The sequence below is a fragment of the Megalobrama amblycephala genome, linkage group LG24 (assembly GCF_018812025.1).
Source record: "Megalobrama amblycephala isolate DHTTF-2021 linkage group LG24, ASM1881202v1, whole genome shotgun sequence".
Lineage (NCBI taxonomy): Eukaryota > Metazoa > Chordata > Actinopteri > Cypriniformes > Xenocyprididae > Megalobrama > Megalobrama amblycephala.
Window position 1 is genome coordinate 3,476,580 of NC_063067.1, and position 27,966 is coordinate 3,504,545.

At 39.6% G+C, this 27,966-nt stretch overlaps 1 protein-coding gene and 1 pseudogene across 3 annotated transcripts; both read left to right on the plus strand.

Annotated features, from left to right (window-relative positions):
- Positions 1-119: 119 nt before the first annotated feature.
- On the plus strand, positions 120-26,396 carry LOC125260302 (cytochrome P450 2B1-like). Of its 3 annotated transcripts, XR_007183000.1 has the most exons (10): positions 120-1,230; positions 1,347-1,500; positions 2,663-2,815; positions 3,071-3,231; positions 3,903-4,076; positions 4,163-4,304; positions 5,049-5,236; positions 5,811-5,952; positions 6,145-6,470; positions 26,071-26,396. XR_007183000.1 is itself a non-coding variant. In XM_048178617.1 (9 exons), exons 1-9 carry the CDS (start codon positions 1,036-1,038, stop codon positions 6,333-6,335), a joined length of 1,500 nt encoding a protein of 499 aa, XP_048034574.1. In that variant the 5' UTR covers positions 120-1,035; the 3' UTR covers positions 6,336-6,949. The 3 variants fall into 3 exon arrangements, 2 of the variants coding, with proteins under 2 accessions (XP_048034574.1, XP_048034575.1); XM_048178617.1 differs by lacking the exon at positions 26,071-26,396 and having other exon boundaries at positions 6,145-6,949; XM_048178618.1 differs by lacking the exon at positions 26,071-26,396 and having other exon boundaries at positions 1,111-1,252; positions 6,145-6,949.
- Positions 17,219-26,396, plus strand: LOC125260304 (annotated as a pseudogene).
- Positions 26,397-27,966: the final 1,570 nt, after the last annotated feature.

The following is a 27,966-nucleotide window of genomic DNA, read 5'->3' on the forward strand; positions in this document are numbered from 1 at the left end:
GAACCGATCCCAAAAATGATTCGCGAACCAAACATTATGCTTTCGTTTTCGCATTCGTTTCAAGAAAAAAACGCACTATTGCCTTCCTCACTTTCAGGCAGACAACGCCTTTTATCGACACGGAAACTTATGACAAAATTAATCTAAAACGACACTATAAGAATTCAATTTAGCTAGGCCTAGTCATTTACATGATGTAAGTGAGAAGCAGTTTACACCAGGAGTTCTCTGGACGATTATCAAAACCAAGCTCGCTTCTCAATAACTTTTTTTTCCTACAAATATTTTGGGATAAGTAGGCTACTTTCACGTCTGCTTAAACATAACATGCTTGATATCAACAAAAAGTGGAAGTTGTTGCATGAGGTTGCATCAGATGATGTTTGATAAATATAACTGAATGATTACTATATTGATCAATCATGTATTTATTACATGTGTTCCAAGGTATTTTAAGGAATAGCCTACCAAGGTACCGCCAAACATAAGATCCACCAAATGTGTAAATAAGGTATTGCTTGTGGTTGCATCGTTCATTTGTGCTTCACCTTTGTCCCTGTTTTTCTAACCTTTACACACCTCTTGCGTCATGTCATTAATGAGGAACAATATTTTTTCTGATTAGATCTCAATCTGACCCCCAAAAATAGATAATTTTAAATAATTTGAATATTTGATTATTCCAGTATCCCCTTACTCTTCAATTATTCACTCACTAGGTCGCAAACCAGTCTGATCTTAGCCAGAGTTACAGAATCCCAATGATTTTTTTGCCACCAGTTTCTCTTAAATAACAAGGCGAAAACAAAAGAGCTGTAAATCTTTAATATCCAAATACTTTGGAATTTTGTTAATGTGCCCCAAAGGTAATATTAACACAGCTGAGAGGGTTAACAGCATGCCAAACTCTCCGTCTGTCTCCTCCCTCTTCCGCTTTTGCTTTTATAAAGCCCACAGTTGTCCGCTGCTCTTGTGTTTGTCCTTAATTTTTGTATCTGTTCACATTTTGTGTATTTGTCCCCGGACTCTGTCATCATGTGGACGACTCTCATGAAGTTAGACCTGGCCTCTGTAAGTCTGGCTCTGTTTTTGGGCTTGATCTTTCTGTTTCTGTTCGAGATCATCAGGATTAATTCCTATAGAAGTCAAACTCCTCCTGGTCCCAGACCTTTGCCTTTTGTGGGATCGTTACCACAATTTTTGAAGAACCCAATGGAGTTTGTAAGATCAGTGAGTCTTTGCAGTTTTCTTGGTATGGGCTTATCATTTAACAGTGTTTAATTTACAACATAGGAGTTCAGAAACATTTTCTAAATGTAAATGCACTTGTGAATCTTTCCGAATAGATGTCTCAGTATGGAGAAATGTCCACTATGTATCTTGGGAGGAAGCCAGCGATAATCCTCAACACAATCCAGGTCACGAAGGAAGCCCTGGTTCAGGAAGCTTTTTCTGGAAGACCGGATCTGCCTCTTATAGAATGGATAACAAACGGACTTGGTCAGTAACACGGTATTATGATGATTGAAATATGGATTTTATACTATTCTATACTTTAGAGTCACTCATAATAATAATAAAGGTTTTCACATCGATGTCATAGAAGAACCATTTTGGGTTCCCTAAGAATCTCAGTGTATTATGGAAGCTTGTTTCCACCACTGAATAAAAAAATGTCTCACAATTATTATTTTTTTTTTCTCACAATTGCGAGTTTACATCTCACAACTCTGACTTTTTCTCTCAGAATTGCGTGATATAAACTCGTGTTATATGCGTGTTATAGTCAGAATTGCGAGATATAAAGTCAGAATTGCACGATATGAAGTAAGAATTGCGAGATATAAACTCTAAATAAAACTCTAAATATAAACTTACATTTCCGAGTTATAAAATCCGAAGCGCGTGATATAAAGTCGCAATTGCGAGTTCTAAAGTCAGAATTGCGAGATATAACCTTACATTTCTGAGTTCTAAAGTCAGAATTGCGAGATATAAACTTAAATTTCTGAGTTCTAAAGTCAGAATTGCGAGATATAAACTTACATTTCTGAGTTCTAAAGTCGGAATTGCGTGATATAAACTTACATTTCTGAGTTCTAAAGTCAGAATTGCGTGATATAAACTTACATTATATATATATAGTAAGTAGCTTTTATAATTGTACACTAGGAAAAAAAACATAGCTTGTGTGCATATTGAGACAAAACAATGGCACTGACATATTTTAAGACATATTTTCATATATAATATTGACATATTTTCTTTCAGTTAAAACAGCTCAAACATGCATTTGTCTGAAATCAGGGTATAAAGTCTTAATTCCGAGTTATAAAGTCAGACTTGCAAGATATAGCTCAATCTTATAGAGATGTAAACTCACAATTGTGAGGGGAAAAAAAGTCAGAATTGTGAGATAAAAAGTCCCAATTATCTTTCAAATTGTTTAATTCCATAACAGAAACAAGCTTCCATACACATTCGAAAAATCTTTTGGCACTATATAGAATCTTTTTTCAATAAAAGAATCTTCATAGAATCATAGATGCCAGTAAAGAACCTTTATTTTTAATGGTGTACGGTCAATCTCGAGTGTCTTTGCTTCAAAAATGTGTAGAATGTGTCAGATTTGAGATTTGAACATTCATTCTCTCTTTCTCAGGTATAATAATGGTCACGTTTGGCCACTCCTGGAGGCAGCAGAGGCGGTTTGCTCTGCACACACTCAGGAATTTTGGCCTGGGGAAGAAATCAGTAGAAGATCGGGTGTTAGAGGAAAGCCGCTATCTTATTTCTGAAATGCTTAAAGAAGAAGGTATGAAATGTTCATCCTCTGTTAGAACTCATTCCATGTCTCTGGCTGCAAACTAGCTCATCTGTGTCAAACAGCACCCAAAGGACTCGTTCTTAAACATTTCTTCTCTATGTGACATTTTTGTATTTAAAGGTTGAGAAGGATGCATATTTAGAGACTTTCACAAATATTTTTAATATTTAAATTCACATTTCTATTTAAAATGGACTGATATTTGGCCTTTTCTCACTCATACTGAAGCATGTTTGTTTGTAGGCAGGCCAATGAACCCCCAGCATGCATTACAGAATGCAGTTTCCAACATTATCTGTTCCATCGTGTTTGGAGATCGCTTCGATTATGATGACAAACGCTTCTCATACCTTCTGAAAATCCTGAATGAAAACTTCATGCTCGCAGGGTCAGCCGTGGGACAGGTATGATCACATTCTCCATTTTTGACAGAAAATTATTTTGAATTTTTTTTTTATTTACACTGCTGAAAAAATAATCCTCACTGGCTTTCTCTTTATTATGTGTGCATTATCCTCATCCATGTACCCAATCTCCCTCCTATAGAAACTATTTTATTATTATTATTTTCATTTTATTAATTGATTGATTATTGGCTATGGCAACCCTTTGAGTAAAAAAGTAATGGAAGAATTTAAATCAGTGCATCCATACTATATATTTAACTGTATCAGGTAGCGAATCATGTGACCTGCATTCCCATTGCTATATTGCATAACATCATGCATTTGCAAGTTGGGCTTACTTTAGTTGACTGAATTTTTAATTATTGTTTTATTATTTTATTTGACTTCAGTCTATTAACACTTAGTTAAACTATACCGCCTTAAAATATTTTATAGACAAGAAATTGCTCTGCCATTGCAAAAATTCTTATCTAATTACAAACAAGTAATGGAAGTGATAGATGAACTTGCACATTTTCATCAACTTTTAAATGTAAGTTAAAATATTTACTTAAATATTGATGATAAGATTATTTACATTGTTTGGAATGAATAAAATGCAGAAGTCTCAAATGTGAAAATATTTGAAACACACAGTAAGGCATCCATCATCTTTTTGTCTATCTTAGTTTTTCAACTTAGCACCCTTCATCAAGCATTTCCCAGGGCCACACCAGAAGGTCAAACAGAACGCTAATGAGTTATTGGGTTTCATCTGGGATGAAGTTAAAGAACACAAAGAAACTCTGGATCCAGACAGCCCGCGAGACTTCATTGATGCCTACCTGCTGGAGATCGAGAAAGTGAGAACACTGTTACTGAAAGAAGGCTTCTCACATGCATACATGCTGTAGTAAACTGATTTATAGATTTTTTTCACCTGGAGCAGCAAAAGTCCAACGAGGACTCCACGTTTCATGAGGAGAACCTGGTTATGTCAACAGCTGACCTGTTCCTGGCTGGAACCGACACCACATCGACCACCATCAGATGGGGGCTCATCTACTTGATTCAAAACCCAGATGTACAAGGTGCTAAAGCTAAACATTAGCAGTTTATAAGAACACTACAGGAATCTTGGTGTTGAAGGCAGAAGTGAATAAGTAGAAAAAAAAATTCTCACACTTTCTCACAATTTATGTTTAATTCTGAGAAAAATTGTGAGATATAAACTTGCAATTGCAGGAAATAAACTCAGAATTAGGAGATATAAACTCACAATTATTACTTTTTTTCTACGTAATCGCAAGTTTATATTTCGCAATTGACTCTTCGCCAGGAGTTTGATTGACAAGCGATCTAACCAATCATAATGCCGAATATGCCATTTTTTCCGACAAAGCAGTCAGGAGTTAGCAGATTTACCTCGGTGGACTTGAACTTGAAAAATAGTGTGTATTGACATCTTTCTGCGTTTGAAACAACATTCCTTCTCATGTTCATTCATGTTTATTTGATGCTATAAATGAACAAGTAAGAAGAGATGATTGGTTCACGAGCGAGCTGAGGAGCTACAGCGATCTGTCATGACACATTAAAGAGCCACAAAACGTTTTTTATTTTTCGAATTTCTTAAAAACATTACACAGTAATCGGGAATTTGCACGTGAAATTTCGCAGAGCAATGGTAAAAAATGTCAATGTTAATCGTATGATGCTCTAGTCTATTAGCTATTGGCATTTTCGCCATTTTCAACACTCACAGAATCACAACCTAAAGCTTAACTCTAACCGTCAAGAACCAGGAAATTCAAATTCCCTTTTATCTCACACAGAACGATGTCATGAGGAGATTGTTCGGGTACTGGGTTACGACCGCTTGCCCAGCATGGATGACCGTGACAAACTACCGTACACGAACGCTACTGTTCACGAGATTCAGCGCTGTGCCAACATTGTACCATTCGGCGTGATTCATGAAACGATTCAGCCCACAAAACTACGAGGATACGCCATTCCCAAGGTAATGAATGAAGTTAAAATCTAGATTCTAGTCATACACGGTCCATCCTGGCTTTTCCTTGGCAGTATGTTTGAAAATATTCAGTCAGATCTTTTTGATGAATCGGTTTATAAACAACATGATGTACATGAAGCTTTAAGGATTTTTACAGTCTTTTCATACAGTTAACCTCACAATAAAGATGCTACCACTGTCATAAATGACCAACTGTTAATTTGCTACAATAAATAATCATGCACTTTAAGGGTAAGGATGAAGAGACTAGAATAAGAGATTATATTTTCATATTCTTTAACAAATATGTTAATGTTCATGCACTTTTTGACTAGTAATTTAAACTGTAAGGATAAAGAAACTAGACTAGATATTATATTAAGATTATATAAAGTTGTGTGCTGTGCTTGTCCAGTAAATTAAATCAATCTTATATAAATATGTAATATTATCATGTAAGAGCATTAAGCCAATGTGAATTATGACTGATTCCAGTATGAAACATGGGACGATATAGGAGGTTATAAATTACCCTGAGTTTTAACACTTTTTTCAACTCTGCTGAACTTTCCTCATACAGGGAACTACAATCTTAGCAAACTTTGCAGCAATTTTCAGCAATAAGGAGCACTGGAAGCATCCCGACTCATTTAACCCAGAGAATTTCCTGAATGAGAACGGACACTTCAGCAAGCCGGAGTGTTTCATTGCATTCTCAATGGGTGAGTCAGGAAATATTGAAATGAATAAACACAAAAGTTACTGGAATAATATTACATGCAAATAAATATCTTATGCATGACTGACAAATATGCATCACATAATAATATATATATATGGATAGAAATTTTATATGAAACTCAAATAAATAAATCTTAAATATAGGCCTAAATATTTGTGTGCTGGTTTCTCAGGTCCGAGGGTCTGTCTCGGTGAGACGCTGGCGAGGACGGAGCTCTTCCTGTACATCACGTCTCTCCTACAGCAGATTCATTTCTCCTGGCCACCGGATCCACAGCCCCTGGACATGGATGGGATCATGGGTATTGTCCGCGTTCCTCAGACCTTCAACATCATCTGCCGCAGCAGAGATACGAAAGAGTGACCGTCAGGAACCCCAAATGTCATCATACATACTGAAGAACACAATAGGGACAAAGCCGCTGAGACACACAAGAGCATGTAGGCTCATCTAAATCATCATATCTAATCAGTTATTCTATACATGAACTCTTGTCAGGTGATTCTGATTTATTCTGATGATTTCATTATAGGAAAATAACTTATTTCCAGTTTTTATAACATCTGTTTGACATTGATGCATGGCATGAAACAAAGTTTATCCTTCTGTATTGTGAGGCAAATGAGTGAAACTGCTTCTCAAACAAGAACAAATGTAGATTTGATTGACTTGATTTTGTCCATGGGGAATTGATTGGATGGTTGTGGTTTGCTATTGGTGGATCTCATGTGAGTGACAGAGGGCTGCATACTCACTTGAATATTCCATAAAAAACAAGAATGATCAATTTTAGTTTCATGGTGACTAAGAGTTTTGAACATTTATTTAAGCATAGCTAAAAAAAATGAAAGGAAAATGTTTTGTTTGGGGAAGTCATATTGACAATTTTTTATTATTTTATCACAAATACATGTATTTTATTGATGTGTCCACATGTACATGTAATACACATAGCTGTATATTATTTGTATAGTGAATCTGAGTGAACTGGAGTTTCTAATGGCTGCTGCAGATGACTTTAGGATTGGCTCTTATTTAGAAGGCGGGATTTATTCCGCCGTATTGCGTGTTGCACTTTAACAATATGAGTGCACCGTCTTTCTATAAAGTCTTTGTCTAAAAGTATCTTTTAATTTTTTTCCAGTAACAATGATCGTTATGTCAGACTGCACCAGGGCACACCATCCAGTTGTAAGTTTATGGGTGGAGCCAAAACTCGCATGTGCTTTTATGTCCATGTGTTTAAAGTCGTAGAACTGGTTGAGTTACCAGATCATGTGACTTGAGTGTCCATGGTGTGGCATAAACAACATGGTCATCCTCCACACCCTGAACATGTTTAATCATGCTATATCTGCAGTGTTAAATCAGAGTTTGATTTGTCTTATATAATCATCACATTTGCTTGGCTTGGATTTGAAATGTTGTAAAAACGCAGATATGGTGTTTTTATTACTCATCGGGTGAGTAAGGTGTTTTATTGAACAGATAAACTTCCATATGTAGCTCCCTAATAGAGTTGGAAATCATTTATTGTGAAGTGTCATATTCATCCACACAGTCACGCAGAGCCGAAGCACAGCCATAACAATGTTCTTCTGCAAAATGCATGCATAGTCTTGGCTTTATTTTAGTTATCTTGTGTTATCTCATGCCAGAGAAGAGCTGTTGTGGCACCATTGGTAAGAGTTGCGGGTAAAACTTCGCCCTCTTGTGTTCGTTTCAAGCATTACATAAGAGAAGTTTTGAGAAGGGCTCTAATATGGGGATTAGTGATGCATCAATGCACAGTAATATCCACTGCGTTGAACTGTCAGTAATGCAATACACTTCATTCCTTAATTTTTGACTGTCATAAATCACAAGGGATGCATGTGCACCTGTTTATTACTGTTTCTGCATTAATTTCTTGCTTGAATGTTATAGTTCTGGACCGGAAATCACTGGAGCACCAAAAACTGTTGTTTTTGATTTTTTGTTGACCAGTTAAACTGCAGAAAGTAAGGGGGAGGTTAATGTCATGAAACCTGCCAAGAAATGTCCTGGTTCATTTCATACCAAAATCAAAAAATAAAACAAGAAATAAGATTTTTCTTATGAATATGAAAATGAAGATTATTTATTTATTGTGACATTATTTTAATACCAATAACTGTAACCATATTAGTATTAAAATATGATTAATTTTCTTAATACAAAATATAATTTTTAAATGAAACATGACTTGTATCAGTTTATATGCGATTCACCCAGTTTTTCATATTGGAAAACTTTAATTTTAAAGCCGTTTTTACAGGGTCAGTGTTAATATCTCCCAGCGGTTATTGAGGATGACTGTATGTGCATAGGTTTTAGAAAAGTGTAAAGAGGTTTATAGTTCCTTCAGCTGCCGCAAAGCCGAGGCCAGGTGAACTTTGCCCTCTCGCTGAGTGTTACGTGTGACCTCATTGACCTTCAGAGGACTCAGATTCAGATCAAAGATGAGGCTGTAGTTCAGAATCAGGCGTTTGGCTTGATCTCTGTCCACATACCCTGAAGAACAGTGTTGAAAACATCATTTCAGCTTGCAAAATACTATCACTTCTTAATCCATCACAGTTTTAAATTGCTTTAAAGAGGCCATATTATGTTTTTTACAAAGTCTTGATTTTGTTTTTGGGCTCTACTAGAACAGGTTTTTATGCATGAATGTTCAAAAACACAATTATTTTCCTCATATTCTCCATTGTTGCAGCTCCTCTTCTCTCAGTCTGTCAGTAACACTCTGTTTAGTTCCTGTCTCTATGAAGCCCCTCCTTCTGATAAGCACAATATGCTCTGATTGGTCGGCTGGAGAAGTGTGTTGTGATTGGTCAAGCGATTTGGGAAATGTCCCACCACTTTCTTCTAGAAAACCATAAAATGACAATGATTCACCTGTGTCTATTTAAACTTTGACAAAAAAAAATCACACTGAAACATTCAAATCTTTGTTCGTGCTGCCGCTGATCCAGAGAGAGCAGTTGTCATGTTTAGGTATGAAACAGCTTTACTTTTCAACCACACAGAATTGTTATTTCTGTGTTACAAATATTCATATTATCATAGAAGAACTAAGATAACAGTTTATAGTTTGGATATAAACACCGATGTCTACGGAAGTGATCAAAATAGAGTAAATCACCTTTTGAAAGTAACTTGACGTTTCAAATAATGATTGTATCGATTACATCATTATGCCAGTAGGTGGCAACAAGTGACAGTTAAAAATGTATATGTCACTGAATCATTCATTCAAGAGATTAGATATAACATGACGCTCTTCCCCGTCTCGGGTGAGACCTACAGGTGCTGGTCATATAATTAGAATATCATCAAAAATTTGATTTATTTCACTAATTCCATTCAAAAAGTGAAACTTGTATATTATATTCATTTATTACACACAGACTGATATATTTCAAATGTTTATTTCTTTTAATTTTGATGATTATAACTGACAACTAAGGAAAATCCCAAATTCAGTATCTCAGAAAATTAGAATATCACTTAAGACCAATACAAAGAAAGGATTTTTAGAAATCTTGGCCAACTGAAAAGTATGAACATGAAAAGTATGAGCATGTACAGCACTCAATACTTAGTTGGGGCTCCTTTTGTCTGAATTACTGCAGCAATGCGGCATGGCATGGAGTCGATCAGTCTGTGGCACTGCTCAGGTGTTATGAGAGCCCAGGTTGCTCTGATAGTGGCCTTCAGCTCTTCTGCATTGTTAGGTCTGGCATATCGCATCTTCCTCTTCACAATACCCCATAGATTTTCTATGGGGTTAAGGTCAGGCGAGTTTGCTGGCCAATTAAGAACAGGGATACCATGGTCCTTAAACCAGGTACTGGTAGCTTTGGCACTGTGTGCAGGTGCCAAGTCCTGTTGGAAAATGAAATCTGCATCTCCACAAAGTTGGTTAGCAGCAGGAAGCATGAAGTGCTCTAAAACTTCCTTGTATACGGCTGCGTTGACCTTGGACCTCAGAAAACACAGTGGACCAACACCAGCAGATGACATGGCACCCCAAACCATCACTGACTGTGGAAACTTTACACTGGACGTCAAGCAACATGGATTGTGTGCCTCTCCTCTCTTCCTCCAGACTCTGGGACCCTGATTTCCAAAGGAAATGCAAAATTTACTTTCATCAGAGAATATAACTTTGGACCACTCAGCAGCAGTCCAGTCCTTTTTGTCTTTAGATGCTTCTGATGCTGTCTGTTGTTCAAGAGTGGCTTTACACAAGGAATGCGACAGCTGAAACCCATGTCTTGCATACGTCTGTGCGTAGTGGTTCTTGAAGCACTGACTCCAGGTGCAGTCCACTTTTTGTGAATCTCCCCCACATTTTTGAATGGGTTTTGTTTCACAATCCTCTCCAGGGTGCAGTTATCCCTATTGCTTGTACACTTTTTTCTACCACATCTTTTCCTTCCCTTCACCTCTCTAATAATGTGCTTGGACACAGAGCTCTGTGAACAGCCAGCCTCTTTTGCAATGACCTGTTGTGTCTTGCCCTCCTTGTGAAAGGTGTCAATGGTCGTCTTTTGGACAACTGTCAAGTCAGCAGTCTTCCTCATGATTGTGTAGCCTACAGAACTAGACTGAGAGACCATTTAAAGGCCTTTGCAGGTATTTTGAGTTTCATGAGGAGAACATGGTTATATCAGTAGCTGATTTGTTCCTAGCTGGAACCGACACCACATCGACCACCATCAGATGGGGGCTCATTTACTTGACACAAAACCCAGATGTACAAGGTACTTGGGCTTAAAGGGGACCTATAATGCTCCTTTTACAAGATGTAATATATGTCTCTGGTATTCCCAGAATGTGTCTATGAAGTTTCAGCTCAAAATACCCCACAGATCATTTATTATAGCTTGTCAAATTTGCCCTTATTTGGGTGTGAGCAAAAACACGCCATTTTTGTGTGTCCCTTTAAATGTAAATGAGCTGCTGCTCCCGGCCCCCTTTCCAGAAGAGGGCAGAGCTTTAACAGCTCACGCTTTGGTTACTCAACAACAACAAAGCTGGAGAATCTCACGCAGCCAAAATGAGGATTGTCAGTAACGGTGTTCAGCCTTACATTGTTCAAACCAGAGTCGACACTGATGGAGAGACTCAGGAAGAAGTTACAACTTTTAGAATGAAACTGGACGTTTCTGAATGGTTAGTGGATAAATTTATGTAGTTGCTGTGGAGTTGATTCAACTCATCGACTAGAATGTGCCGTCATGTTAATCTTTTGTTCAAATCCAGCGTTTAATTGACTCTCGTTTGTGAAGCAGTCTGGCGTAAAATCATTAGTAAAATTATTTCATACCTCATCTCGAAAGCAGTCCAACATGACCTCACCCTCTTTGTTGTGTGTTCTCGGGGGCGGGGTTTATGTAAAGTTTGGGGTTTGTGATGTCACCAAACCGGAAAGAAGCTCGTTATAGTCCCTACCAGCCGTTTGTTGTAGTCCTTAAAAAGTGATTTCTTTAAAAGCAAATATCACCCTTTGCATTGAACTTTGAGCGTTGTAATTTTGCAGATGTTGTTTATGCTCAAACAGCAACATTACACACTAACTAAAGTTAAAAAAGTGAAATCATAATCAACCACCCCTTTAAATATGGATATATTTCTTACAAAAACCTATCACTTCGCTTCAAAAGGCCTTTATCAACCCCTTGAAGTCATATGGATTACTTTTATGTTGGATGAATGCACTTTTATGCACTAACCCTAACTTCAAAATCTCTCCCCCATTCACTCCCATTGTAACGCTTGGAAGAGCCATGATATTTTATAATATAACTCAGATTGTGTTTGTCTGAAAGAAGATACACCTAGGATGGCTTGAGGGTGAGTAAATTATGGGATACTTTCCATTTTCGGATGAACTACCACTTTAAGGGAGTTTCCAAAGCTTTTGTAGCTGTTTTAGACATCTATTTTTAGCTAAGGAATTATTGTGGCAGGGGGGGCGTGGTTCAGCCGAGTCTGCAGCGGGAGAGAGAGGGAGGAGACGCGCGGTGTCTGAGTGGATTAGACGCAAATATTAAACACCTGTCTCTTGTTTCAGTAATTGGCGTGGAGAGAGTATTTAACGGCAGGAGAAACAGGAGCCTGCAAGAGAGAGAAGGACTACTGGCTGTTTCCCCACTCCTGGATGTCTGTCTGCTGCTGGAGTGAAGCCTGACGATTAAGTTGATTATTTTGTGCCTGTTTGCACACTGTTTTGTGACATTATTATTTTTGGTGCTAATAAACAGCCAGTAGTCACCTGCCGACCCTGTCCTCTTCCCTCCTTACTTACGAACATTGTTACACTGGTGCCGAAACCCGGGAGGGAAGATGGATGCCGCCGCCATGCCCGAGTCCTCCGCCGCGCCATTTGCGGATCTGATTACATCCCTCGCGGTCATGCAACATGATCAACACCAGGCCCTGCTGGACTTACGTCAAGATCAGGAGAGGCGGTTTCAGGCCGTCCTCCAAGCCCAGCAGGAAGACCGCGAGAGGTTCCGGAGCTGGATGGACCGGGAGGTTCGGCCGGAAGCCATGGATCAACGTGTTGCACCCGTCCATATTCCACTCAACAAGATGGGGCCTGAGGACGACCCGGAGGCATTCCTCGATCTCTTTGAGACCTCGGCCAAGATCTCTGGATGGCCGCGGGACCAGTGGCCGATGCGCCTGGTCCCCTTGCTCTCTGGGGAGTCCCAGGTCGCGGCGCAGCAGCTTCCGGTGCGGAGCCTCCTGGACTACAACGACCTCAAGAGGGCCATCATCCAGCGGGTCGGCCGGAGTCCGGAACAACATTGCCAGCGCTTCCGCTCCCTGGAGCTGGGCGAGTCCGGCCGGCCCTTTGTGATGGCCCAACAGCTCCGGGACTCCTGCCGCAAATGGTTGCTGGCCGACGGAAGTGACGTGGAGGAGATCATCGACCGAGTGGTACTGGAGCAGTTTGTCACTCGGCTTCCAAGGAGAACGGCCGAGTGGGTCCAGTGCCACCGCCCCACGTCGCTGGAGTCGGCTATCCAACTTGCGGAGGATCATATGGTGGTGTGCCCCGGGGTCGGCGAACCCCTGCCATCAGCTTCTCTCTCTCCCTCTTTTCCATCTCCTTCTCTCTCTCGCCCTGTCCCTTTACCCAGGTCTCGTCCACCCGGCCCTCCTCGAGTCCCGGGGGCGGGGCGGGAATGGTCACATTCCCCATTCAACTCCCAGAGTCCCGCCCAGGGACGTCTGATCCACTCTCTGCCACTGGAGCGGCGGGGAGGTCTGGGCCGGCCTGTTGGCGTTGCGGCGACCCGGGCCATTTCGTGGACAGGTGTCCTGTAATGGAGGTGGGAACAATGGTCCGGGTCCCGGATGCCCCGCAGGTTGCCCCCGGTCAAGCTGGGTGGTACCAAATACCTGTGAGTATCGAGGGGGGTACCTATCAGGCATTGGTGGATTCAGGATGTAACCAAACCTCGATCCATCAAAATCTGATACAATCTGGGGCATTGGATAATAGCCGCGTGGTTAAGGTGCGGTGTGTGCACGGGGATGTGGTAGAGTATCCTAATGTGCCAGTCATTATTCAATTCAGGGGTCAAAAGCATAGTGTTGAGGTGGCAGTTAATCCGCACCTCCAGCATCCATTAATTTTGGGTACGAATTGGCCAGCGTTTACAGAATTATTAGGGGCTTTTTGTACGGATGCTTCTTGGGGTAAAAATGCACCGGAGGGGAGCGTGAGAGTGCAGGCGGGAGAGACTGAATCGGGACCTCTGAGTACTGCCTCGGGGGAGCAGAGCGAAATCGAGAGACTTATTCTCTCGGAGCGCGATGATTTTCCCCTGGAGCAGTCTCAGGACGAGACGCTGAAACGTGCGTTTGAACAGGTCAGTACCATCGACGGTCAGCCTCTCCATCCTGGACAACCGCTTACCTATCCATATTTTGCAATTATAAAAAATAGGTTGTATCGAGTGACCCAAGACGCTCAGACAAAAGAGGATACAACCCAGTTGTTAGTTCCTAGGAGCCGCAGGGAAATGCTTTTTCAAGCGGCTCATTCTAATCCAATGGCTGGTCATTTAGGACAGGTAACGACACTAAATCGCCTCATGACCCGATTTTTTTGGCTGGGCATTCACGAGAATGTGCGCAGGTGGTGCGCGGCTTGTCGTGAATGTCAGTTGGTAAACCCACCGGCCACCCCAAAAGCGCCTTTGCGCCCCCTCCCATTAATGCAGGTCCCCTTCGAGAGAATTGGCATGGACCTCATCGGGCCATTAGAGCGATCAGCAAGAGGACATCGTTTTGCATTGGTCATTGTGGATTATGCAACACGATATCCAGAAGCAGTGGCTCTCCGCAACATTTCTGCTAAGAGTGTTGCTGACGCACTGTTTTCTTTAATCTCCCGAGTGGGGATTCCTAAGGAAATCTTCACTGATCAGGGCACGGCGTTTATGTCACGGACGTTACGCGAACTTTACGAATTATTGGGCATTAAATCGATTCGGACCAGCGTCTTTCACCCACAAACGGACGGGCTGGTCGAACGTTTTAATCGCACGCTTAAAACAATGATTCGTAAATTCGTTCATGAAGACGCCAAAAATTGGGACAAGTGGTTGGAACCCCTGTTGTTCGCTGTGCGAGAGGTCCGCAAGCCTCCACGGGGTTTTCCCCCTTCGAGCTTCTCTATGGTCGTCAGCCCAGAGGGGTGTTAGATGTCATCAGAGAGGCTTGGGAGGAAGGACCTTCTCAATCTAAAAACGAAATTCAGTGTGTGCTGGACCTGAGAACAAAACTCCACACTTTGGGGTGGCTATCTATGGAGAATTTGTTACAGGCCCAGGACAAACAGAGCCGGTTGTATAACGGGGGACCAATTTGCGTAAATTTGCACCGGGAGATAAAGTGCTTGTATTTCTCCCAACCTCAAGTTCAAAATTACTTGCAAAGTGGCAAGGGCCGTTTGAGGTCACACAGCAAGTTGGAGAGCTCGATTATGAGGTAATACGCTCAGATAGGAGAGCAGCACGTCAAATTTATCACCTCAATCTCCTAAAAAAATGGAATGAGGGGGAATCAGTGATGCTGGCGACGGTGATTAGCGGAGAGGATGATCTTGGGCCAGAGGCGAATATAAAACAACAATCTCTTGCACTGGCCCCAGGGGGAGATCATCTCTCGCCCTCCCAGCTCATTGATTTAACCAAATTACAAGCAGAATTTGCTGACGTGTTTTCTCCCCTACCTGGCCGTACAAACCTTATTCAGCACCATATCGAGACAGAGCCGGGCGTGGTGGTTCGCAGCCGGCCATATCGCTTGCCTGAACACAAGAAAAAAGTAGTTCAGGAAGAATTAGGTGCGATGCTTGAAATGGGGGTAATAGAAGAATCCAACAGTAACTGGGCGAGCCCGATAGTTTTGGTTCCTAAGACGGACGGCTCGGTCCGGTTCTGTGTGGATTATCGCAAGGTGAATGCTGTGTCGAAATTCGACGCATATCCAATGCCACGGGTTGACGAATTGCTTGACCGGCTTGGTACGGCTCATTTTTATTCGACACTGGACTTAACAAAGGGTTATTGGCAGATCCCCTTGTCTCCATTATCCCGAGAAAAAACAGCTTTCACAACGCCGTTTGGATTACACCAATTTGTTACACTTCCGTTCGGGCTGTTCGGGGCACCGGCTACCTTTCAGCGGCTGATGGACAGGGTTTTACGGCCCCATGCTGCATATGCGGCTGCCTATCTGGATGATATCATCATATTCAGTAATGACTGGCAGCGGCATATGCAGCATTTGAGGGCGGTCTTGAAGTCGCTGAGGGGAGCCGGGCTCACGGCCAACCCGAAGAAGTGTGCAATTGGGCGCGTGGAAGTAAAGTATCTGGGTTTCCACTTGGGGCATGGACAGGTGCGTCCCCAAATTGATAAGACTGCAGCAGTTGCGACCTGTCCGCGCCCTAAGACCAAAAAGGAGGTGAGACAGTTCTTGGGGCTGGCGGGATATTATAGAAGGTTTGTGCCTAATTATTCGGACCTCACCAGCCCCTTGACTGATCTTACAAAAAAGGAGGCACCAGATACGGTCCAGTGGACGGAGCTGTGCCAGCAGGCCTTTACCCAAGTAAAGGCTGCTCTGTGTGGCGGGCCGTTGCTTCACTCTCCTGATTTCTCTCTCCCATTTTTGTTGCAGACTGACGCTTTGGACCGAGGGTTGGGTGCTGTCCTGTCTCAGGAGATAGAGGGTGAGGAGCGGCCGGTGCTGTACATTAGTCGCAAGCTCGACTAATGGAGCTCCTCTCCAGAAATGGGGGGGGGGGGGGGGGGCTGCAGGCCGGACGGCTCCCCGGCCTGAGTCGGGGTATGTGGCAGGGGGGGCGTGGTTCAGCCGAGTCTGCAGCGGGAGAGAGAGGGAGGAGACGCGCGGTGTCTGAGTGGATTAGACGCAAATATTAAACACCTGTCTCTTGTTTCAGTAATTGGCGTGGAGAGAGTATTTAACGCCAGGAGAAACAGGAGCCTGCGAGAGAGAGAAGGACTACTGGCTGTTTCCCCACTCCTGGATGTCTGTCTGCTGCTGGAGTGAAGTCTGACGATTAAGTTGATTATTTTGTGCCTGTTTGCACACTGTTTTGTGACATTATTATTTTTGGTGCTAATAAACAGCCAGTAGTCACCTGCCGACCCTGTCCTCTTCCCTCCTTACTTACGAACATTGTTACAATTATATACTAGTTTAATAGTTGTGGTTTTGAAAAAGAATGCTGTACTATTTGTTGTAAAGTGTAGAATCTTATGACAATAAATGACTGTTGTAATACCACTGTAATGCTTTGTTTCTCTCATGACGTAATCTCTCATGTGACAGCTTACATTGCAACAGACAAGCCTGTACAGGTTCAAACTAGATGTAACGCACCCTGTTAGTGTGCTTGTTTGAAATTGTAGAACTGGTTGATGCATCATATACATAATGGTCTTTATCTATATGCCCCAAAACATCTATCAATATGAGTAGAAAAAACACACACAAATGCTTAAAAATCAGTTATCAGTTACTTATTTTAGGAGTATACATGTACTGTATTTACTATAGTGTGTGTGTATATATATATATATATATATATATATATATATATATATATATATATTGTATTAAAAATAAAAAGTCACAAGTTCTTGTTGTTACAACAGAGACACCGGAGGCAGAGATAAAAGCAGTAATGGTGGTTTATTGAAACAATCAGCAGAGCAACAGGTAAGTGAATGGTGAGTATGATGATCTTGGGGATGAATAAGAGGTAATACTGTCCTTTTGTTGTATTGCAGGTGATGGTGGAAAGAGATGCTGGAGATGGCTGACTGGAACACTCACACACAGACAGGTAGGAACACGAGACCGGACAGTGAGTGTGTGTGAGTGTGGAGCTTAAGTGCTGGTGGTGATGACGGTGCTGATGATCTTCAGGTGGCGGTGATTAGTAAGCTGGTGATTGAGTGCGTGGGTAAGGAAGTGAGGTGGAACCTGACGTGTCTGTGGCACTTGTGAACATTTCTTCTGAAACGTTTAAAGTTAAAATGTGTAAATATTATTCAAAGTTAGAATCATATAAATGTAGGATACATTTCGCTCTTATTTCCTGATTTGTGAGTGACTACATACAAGAATTAAGTGTTTTTGTGGTCTTCAAAGATGTAAACACATCGATTTCTATATTATATTTAGGAATATAATTCTTCATCTGGTCAAAATGTGGAATGAAAAATCAATTTATCCTTATTACAGCTATTTTCTACAGTCATCCAGGCCAAGATTGAAAGGCCAGTTTAGTGGAGGAAAATGTTCTTCTAGTCAAGTGTCCTGTTTTTTGATGGCAGAGTATTGTGGTATAGCTTATCTTTAAACAATGGCTACCCCACAAGACTTTTCCTGTTCCAATTAGTGTCAGCGGGGAGAAGGAGTGTCTGGACACCGAATCCCCATAGTGTCACCACATCAGGCATGGATGCCAAGAGATGGCGGACAGAAGCGTGGTTCTTCAGTAGCTCTGGTTCGAGGAGGAGTGGGCAGATTTGTTTTTTTTATTCTCATTTTAATAATGTAGTGATTTACCACCATTTTAATGGTATTTATAAGTTGATTTCTCGGTTTGTTATCGCAAAAAGCACAGTGCGCAGCGTGTTTTGTTGATCTAGAGATGTGGTATGTAAGGAACCCCGCATCGGCCCAAAAACAGAATCTGATGGCCAGGACGAATGTTAATGCGTGTATGTCTTTTCAGCGCCTCTGTGAAGTTCACTTAATTTCACTCGTTTAATCTCCAATTTCAAATGATTATTAGTTTTATGTTGTGTTTCCAATTGGAAATTAATCATTGGTTATTTATTAATTTAGATATTTGATGATTCTGGGTATCCCATATTTCAATTATTCGTTCATCACGGACCCGATGCCGCACAGAGATACCCGGGATTTGCGGTAAACTCACAGACATAAACTCGCCAGTCTCGCCAATCAAATTTCGCATTCGTTTCAAGAAAAAAAGGCATTATTATGGGCTTCTTCACCTTCAGACAGACAACGCCTTTTATCGACACGGAAGCTTATGACAAAATTAATCTAAAACGACACAACAAGAATTCAATTTAGCTATTCATTTACATGTAAGTGAGAAGCGCTTTACACCAGTTCTCAAAACCAAGCTCACTTCTCATTAACTTTTTTTCATACAAATTTTGGTAAAAGTAGGCTACTTTCACATTTGCTTAAACATAAAATGCTATCAACAAAATGTGGAAGTTGTTGCATGAGGTTGCATCAGATACAGATGTTTGATAAATATAACTGAAAGGTTTATTGATAAATCATTGTATTTTTCACAAGGTGTTCCAAGGTATTTTAAGGAATACCAAGGTACCGCCAAACATAAAATCCACCAAATGTGTAAATAAGGTATTGATTGTGGTTGCATCTTTCATTTGCTTGTGGTTGCATCATTCATTCATTTGTGCTTCACCTTTGTCCCTATTTTTCTAATCTTACACACCTCTTACATCATGTCATTAATGAGGAACAATTATCTTTTCTGATTAGAAGTCTGACGTCTCAACCTGACTCCAATAGATCATTTTAATTTGAATATTTGATTATTCCAGTATCCCCTTACTCTTCAATTATTCACTCACTAGGTCACAAACTTGCCAGTCTGATCTTAGCCAGAGTTACAGAATCCCAATGATTTTTTGCCACCAGTTTCCCAGGTTAAAACAAAAGAGCTGTAAATCTTTAATATCCAAATACTTTGGAATTGTGTTAATGTGCCCCAAAGGTAATATTAACACAGTTGAGAGGGTTAACAGCATGTCAAACTCTCCGTCTGTCTCCTCCCTCTTCTGCTTTTGCTTTTATAAAGCCCACAGTCGTCCGCTGCTCTTGTGTTTGTCCTGAAAGGACTCTGTCATCATGTGGACGACTCTCATGAAGTTAGACCTGGCCTCTGTAAGTCTGGCTCTGTTTCTGGGCTTGATCTTTCTGGTTCTATTTGAGATCATCAGAATTAATTCCTACAGAAGTCAAACTCCTCCTGGTCCCAGACCTTTGCCTTTTGTGGGTACCATACCACAATTTTTGAAGAACCCAATGGAGTTTGTAAGATCTGTGAGTCTTTGCTGTTTTCTTGATATGGGCTTATTATTTAACTATTTAATTTGCAACATTTAGAAACATTTTCTTAATTTAAATGCACTTGTGAATCTTTCCAAATAGATGTCTCAGTATGGAGAAATGTCCACTATGTATCTTGGGAGGAAGCCAGCGATAATCCTCAACACAATCCAGGTCATGAAGGAAGCCCTGGTTCAGGAAGCTTTTTCTGGAAGACCAGTTTTGCCTGTTACAGAATGGATGACTAACGGATTTGGTCAGTAACACAGTATTATGATGCTTGAAATGTGGATTTTATCCTTTATACTTTAGAGTCACTCATAATAATAAAGGTTTTCACAGCGATGTCATAGAAGAACCATTTTGGGTTCCCTAAGAATCTCAGTGTATTATGGAAGCTTGTTTCCACCACTGAATAAAAATTTCTCACAATTCTGTTTTTTTTTCTCACAATTGCGAGTTTACATCTCACAACTCTGACTTTTTCTCTCAGAACTGCATGATTTAAACTCGTGTTATTGTCAGAATTGCGAGATATAAAGTCAGAATTGCATGATATGAAGTAAGAATTGCGTGATATAAACTCCCAATTGCGTGTTAGTCAGAATTACGAGATAGGAGATTTTGTTTGATCTTTTTACATTTTACATAAAGATATGTAAATTTAAATGTAAGATGTTTTCTTTCAGTTAAAACAGCTCAAACATGCATTTTAGTTGAGGACTAGCTTAAGCCTTGTCTGTGAAACCAGGGGAAAAAGTCTTAATTCCAAGTTATAAAGTCAGACTTGCAAGATATAGCTCAAACTTATAGAGATGTAAACTCACAACTGTGAAGGGAAAAAAAGTCAGAACTGTGAGATAAAAAGTCCCAATTATCTTTCAAATTGTTTAATTCCATGACGGAAACAAGCTTCCATACACATTCGAAAAATCTTTTGGCACTATATAGAATCTTTTTCAATAAAAAGGTTCAGTAGATGTTAAAGAATCTTCATAGAATCATAGATGCCAGTAAAGAACCTTTATTTTTAATGGTGTACGGTCAATCTCGAGTGTCTTTGCTTTAAAAATGTGTAGAATGTGTCAGATTTGAGATTTGAACATTCATTCTCTCTTTCTCAGGTATAATAATGGTCACGTTTGGCCACTCCTGGAGGCAGCAGAGGCGGTTTGCTCTGCACACACTCAGGAATTTTGGCCTGGGGAAGAAATCAGTAGAAGATCGGGTGTTAGAGGAAAGCCGCTATCTGATTTCTGAAATGCTTAAAGAAGAAGGTATGAAATGTTCATCCTCTGTTAGAACTCATTCCATGTCTCTGGCTGCAAACTAGCTCATCTGTGTCAAACAGCATCCAAAGGACTCTTTCTTAAACATTTCTTCTACAGGTGCTGGTCATATAATTAGAATATCGTGAAAAAGTTCATTTTTTTTATTGTAAATTATTTTTAAAAATGAAACTTTCATATATTCTAGATTCCCTTCATGTAAAGTAAAACATTTCAAAAGTTTTTTTATTTTTTATTTTTATTTTGATGATTAGAGCGTACAGCTCATGAAAGTCCAAAATCCAGTATCTCAAAATATTAGAATATTTATTTGAGTTTCATTAAATGACCATCCCTACAGTATAAATTCCAGGTATCTCTTGTTCTTTGAAACTACACTAATGGGGAAGACTGCTGACTTGGCAATGGTCCAGGAGACAATCATTGACAGCCTCCACAAAGAGAGTAAGTCACAGATGGTCATTACTGAATGTGGTGGCTGTTTACAGAGTGATGTATCAAAGCATATTAAATGCAAAGTTGACTAGAAGGAAGAAATTGGGTAGGCAAAGGTGCACAAGCAACAGGGATGACCACAAGCTTGAGAATACTGTCAAGTAAAGCCGATTCAAACACTTGGGAGAGCTTCACAATGAGTCGAATGAAGCCGGAGTCAGCGCATCAAGAGCCACCACACTCAGACATCTTCAGGAAAAGGACTACCAAGCCACTTCTGAAACAGAAACAACGTCAGAAGCATCTTACCTGGGCTAAGGAGAAAAAGAACTAGACAGTGAACAGTGGTCAAACGTCCTCTTTTCAGATAAAAGTAAATTTTGCATTTCATGTTGAAATCATGGTCCCAGAGTCTGAAGGAAGACTAGAGAGGCACAGAATCCAAGCTGCTTGAAGTCTAGTGTGAAGTTTCTGAAGTTAGTAATGATTTGGGGGGCCGTGACATCTGCTGGTGTTGGTCCATTGTGTTTTATCAAGTGCAAAGTCAATGCAGCCATCTTCCACGAGATTTTGGAGCACTTTATGCTTCCATCTGCTGACAAGCTTTATGGAGATGCTGATTTCCTTTTCCAGCAGGACTTTAGCACCTGCCCACAGTGCAAAAACCACTTCCAAGTGGTTTGCTGACCATGACCATTACTGTGCTTTATTGGTCAGCCAACATGCCTGACCCCTGAATCTATGGGATATTTTCAAGAGAAAGATGAGAAACAGTCGATCCAACAATATACAGATGATCTGAAGGCTCAATAGTGCCTCAGCAATGCCATAGGCTGATCACTTCCATGCCACACTTCACTGATGCTGTAATTTGTGCTAGGAGCAAGTCATTTGCTGTAATATGTGCTGCCGACCAAGTATTGAGTGTACAAATGAACATACTTTAAAGAACTTGAACTTTTCTGTTTTGAAAATCCATTTTTTGATTGATCTTAGGAAATATTCTAATATTTTGAGATACTGGATTTTGGACTTTCATGAGCTGTGCGCTCTAATCATCAAAATTTAAAAAAGAATTTTTTTTTTTTTTTTAAATGTTTTACTTTACATGTAGGGAATCTAGAATATATGAAAGTTTCATTTTTAAAAATAATTTACAATAAAAAAAAAAGAACTTTTTCACGATATTCTAATTATACGACCAGCACCTATATATGTGACATTGACATTTTTGTATTTAAAGGTTGAGGAGTATGCATATTTAGAGACTTTCACAAATATTTTTATTTCAATTCACATTTCTATTTAAAATGGATTGGATATATGGCCTTTTCTCACTCATACTGAAGCATGTTTGTTTGTAGGCAGGTCAATGAACCCCCAGCATGCAGTACACAATGCAGTTTCCAACATTATCTGTTCCATCGTGTTTGGAGATCGCTTTGATTATATGGATAAACGCTTCTCAAACCTTCTGAAGATCTTGAATGAAATCTTAATGCTCGCAGCATCGGCTGTGGGACAGGTATGTTCACATTCTCCATTTTTGACATTTTTTTTATTTTTTTTTTTTACTTACACTGCTGAAAAAATAATCCTCACTGGCTTTCTCTTTATTATGTGTGCATTATCCTCATCTATGTACCCAATCTCCCTCCCATAGAAAATCTTAATTTAAATCAGCGCATCCATACTACATATTTAACTGTATCAGGTAGCGAATCATGTGACCTGCATTCCCATTGCTATATTGCATAACATCATGCATTTGCATGAAGTTGGGCTTACTTTAGTTGACTGCATTTTTAATTATAGTTTTATTATTTTATTTGTCTTCAATCAATGAACATTTAGTTATTCTATACCGCCTTAAAATATTTTTTAAACAAGAAATTGCTCTGCCATTGCAAAATTTCTTATCTAATTGTAAACAAGTATTGGAAGTGATAGATGAACTTCCATATTTTCATCAACTTTTAAATGTAAGTTATATATTAAATATTTACTTAAATATTGATGATAAGATTATTTACATTGTATGGAATGAATAAAATGCAGAAGTCTCAAATGTGAAAAATATTTGAAACACACAGTAAGGCAATCAATCATCTTTTTGTCAATCTTAGTTTGTCAACTTAGCACCCTTCATCAGGCATTTCTGGGTTTCATCCGGGATGAAGTTAAAGAACACAAAGAAACTCTGGATCCAGACAGCCCACGAGACTTCATTGATGCCTACCTGCTGGAGATCGAGAAAGTGAGAACACTGTTACTGAAAGAAGGCTTCTCACATGCATACATGCTGTAGTAAACTGATTTATAGATTTGTTTCACCTGGAGCAGCAAAAGTCCAACGAGGACTCCACGTTTCATGAGGAGAACCTGGTTATGTCAACAGCTGACCTGTTCCTGGCTGGAACCGACACCACAGCGACCACCATCAGATGGGGGCTCATCTTCTTGATTCAAAACCCAGATGTACAAGGTGCTAAAGCTAAACATTAGCAGTTTATAAGAACACTACAGGAATCTTGGTGTTGAAGGCAGAATAATAAGTGAATAAGTAGAAAAAAAAATTCTCACACTTCGGAATTTTTCCCCCTCAGAATTGCAAGTTGTTTAATTTTGAGAAAAAAATAGGGAATTGTGAGATATAAACTTGCAATTTCAGGAAATAAAGTTAGAATTTATATTTCGCAATTCCGACTTTTTCTGACAATTGGGAGTTTGTCTCACAATTCAATAATTTTTTTAGTTCAGTCATTTTCAAATATATATATATATATATATGAGGAAAAAAATAGCGGCAGTCAGAAGAGATATAATTTTACCGTCACTTCCCGCAAACACCCTCACGGCAGCGTTAACTAGTCTTTTAGTAATTTGATGCAATATAATAGTAAATACTAAGTATAGTGTTATAAATGCACATACATACTTTTTTTAAAGGTGAAAATATAAAAAACTGCAGGATTTAAGATATTGATGACCGTTAAAAAGTGTCATCACAGTCTGTGTAATCAGGAATTCGCCCGCGAAATTTCGCAGAGCAACGGTAAAAAATGTGACCATGCCTTTTCTGCAGTTAATTCAGAACTGTATGATGCTCTTGGCATTTTAGCCATTTTCAACACTCACATTTGCTAAGAATCACCTAAAGCTAAAGCACCAGGAAATTGAAATTCCCTTGTATTATCTCACACAGAACGATGTCATGAGGAGATTGTTCGGGTACTGGGTTATGACCACTTGCCCAGCATGGATGACCGTGACAAACTACCGTACACGAACGCCACTGTCCACGAGATTCAGCGCTGTGCCAACATTGTACCATTCGGCGTGATGCATGAAACGATTCAGCCCACAAAACTACGAGGATACGACATTCCCAAGGTAATGAATGAAGTTAAAATCTAGATTCTAGTCATACACGGTCCATCCTGGCTTTTCCTTGGCAGTATATTTGAATAATTTATATTCGGTCAGATCTTTCTTGATGAATCGGTTTATAAACAACATACATGAAGCTTTAAGGATTTTAAATACAGATTTTAAATAAAATGTCTTTTCATACAGTTAACCTCACAATAAGATGCTACCACGGTCATAAATGACCAGCTGTTAAGTTGCTACAATAAATAATCATGCATTTTAAGTGTAAGGATGAAGAGACTAGAATAAGAGATTATATTTATATATTCTTTAACAAATATGTTAATGTTCATGCACTTTTTTGACTAGTAATTTAAACTGTAAGGATAAAGAAACTAGACTAGATATTATATTAAGATTATATAAAGTTGTGTGCTGTGCTTGTCCAGTAAATTAAATCAATCTTATATAAATATGTAATATTATCATGTAAGAGCATTAAGCCAATGTGAATTATGACTGATTCCAGTATGAAACATGGGACGATATAGGAGGTTATAAATTACCCTGAGTTTTAACACTTTTTTTCAACTCTGCTGAACTTTCCTCATACAGGGAACTACAATCTTAGCAAACTTTGCAGCAATTTTCAGCAGTAAGGAACACTGGAAGCATCCCGACTCATTTAACCCAGAGAATTTCCTGGATGAGAACGGACACTTCAGCAAGCCGGAGTGTTTCATTGCATTCTCAATGGGTGAGTCAGGAAATATTGAAATGAATAAACACAAAAGTTACTGGAATAATATTACATGCAAATAAATATCTTATGCATGACTGACAAATACGCATTACATTATGTTTACTAGTTTGTTTAGTTAACGCTATATATATATATATGGATAGAAATTTTATATGAAACTCAAATACATAAATCTTAAATATAGGCCTAAATATTTGTGTGCTGGTTTCTCAGGTCCGAGGGTCTGTCTCGGTGAGACGCTGGCGAGGACGGAGCTCTTCCTGTACATCACGTCTCTCCTACAGCAGATTCATTTCTCCTGGCCACCGGATCCACAGCCCCTGGACATGGATGGGATCATGGGTATTGTCCGCGTTCCTCAGACCTTCAACATCATCTGCCGCAGCAGAGATACGAAAGAGTGACCGTCAGGAACCCCAAATGTCATCATACATACTGAAGAACACAATAGGGACAAAGCTGCTGAGACACACAAGACATGTAGGCTCATCTAAATCATCATATCTAATCAGTTATTCTATACATGAACTCTTGTCAGGTGATTCTGATGATTTCACTGTAGGAAAATAACTTATTTCCAGTTTTTATAACATCTGTTTGACATTGATGCATGGCATGAAACAAAGTTTATCCTTCTGTATTGTGAGGCAAATGAGTGAAACTGCTTCTCAAACAAGAACAAATGTAGGGTGGGACTTGATTTTGTCCATGGGGAATTGATTGGATGGTTGTGGTTTGCTATTGGTGGATCTCATGTGAGTGACAGAGGGCTGCATACTCACTTGAATATTCCATAAAAAACAAGAATGATAAATTTTAGTTTCATGGTGACTAAGAGTTTTGAACATTTATTTAAGCATAGCTTTAAAAATGAAAATGTTTTGTTTGGGGCAGTCATTTTGACATTATTTTATTATGGATGCATGTATTTTATTAATGTATCCACATGTACATGTAATACACATAGTTGTATATGATTTGTATAATGAAATGCTTTTATTACAAATAAAAAATGACATGCAATTGAACAGTTCTCATTTAGAGAATGAAGCATTCCTTTCAGGTCTAAACTCAAAGTCCCTTTAAGACAAGTCATTTCACTCTGCGGCCATCTTTGAAACGCCTCTCGGCATGTAAGTGCAGCTTCTATCTCTTTGGATGGGTAAACATGAAATTCTCCAAAGTTGTTCCCCAAGCTTTCGATTAAATTTCTTATTTGAAAATTTCATATTTGAAATCACCAAAGAAATTTAATCACCAATGAAATTGGTTAAATCTGACAACAACTGTCTCATAAATTTTGTTTCTAAACTCTCGAATCATGACAAAAAACAGCATTTTTCATGCTGGATCAAGCAGCCTGAGTGCGCATCTCTATAGGAAGCGCGCATCTGAGTGAACTGGAGCTTCTAATGGCTGCTGCAGATGACTTTAGAATTGGCTCTTATTTAGAAGGTGGGATTTATTCCGAAGTATTGCGTGTTGCACTTTAACATTACGAGTGCACCGTCTTTCTATAGAGTCTTTGTCTAAAAGTATCTTTTAATTTTTTTCCAGTAACAATGATCGTTATGTCAAACTGCACCAGGGCACACCATCCAGTTGTAGGTTTATGGGTGGAGCCAAAACTCGCATGTGTTTTATGTCCATGTACTGGTTGAGTTACCAGATCATGTGACTTGAGTGTCCATGGTGTGGCATAAACAACGTGGTCATCCTCCACACCCTGAACATGTTTAATCATGCTATATCTGCAATGTTCATTCAGAGTTTGATTTGTCTTATATAATCATCACATTTGCTTGGCTTGGATTTGAAATGTTGTAAAAACGCAGATATGGTGTTTTTATTACTCATCAGGTGAGTAAGGTGTTTTATTGAACAGATAAACTGTCATATGTAGCTCCCTAATAGAGTTGGAAATCATTTATTGTGAAGTGTCATATTCATCCACACAGTCACGCAGAGCCGAAGCACAGCCATAACAATGTTCTTCTGCAAAATGCATGCATAGTCTTGGCTTTATTTAGTTATCTTGTGTTATCTCATGCCAGAGAAGAGCTGTTGTGGCACCATTGGTAAGAGTTGCGGGTAAAACTTCGCCCTCTTGTGTTCGTTTCAATCATTACATAAGAGAAGTTTTGAGAAGGGCTCTAATATGGGGATTAGTGATGCATCAATGCACAGTAATATCCACTGCGTTGAACTGTCAGTAATGCAATACACTTCATTCCTTAATTTTTGACTGTCATAAATCACAAGGGATGCATGTGCACCTGTTTATTACTGTTTCTGCATTAATTTCTTGCTTGAATGTTATAGTTCTGGACCGGAAATCACTGGAGCACCAAAAACTGTTGTTTTTGATTTTTTGTTGACCAGTTAAACTGCAGAAAGTAAGGGGGATGTTAATGTCATGAAACCTGCCAAGAAA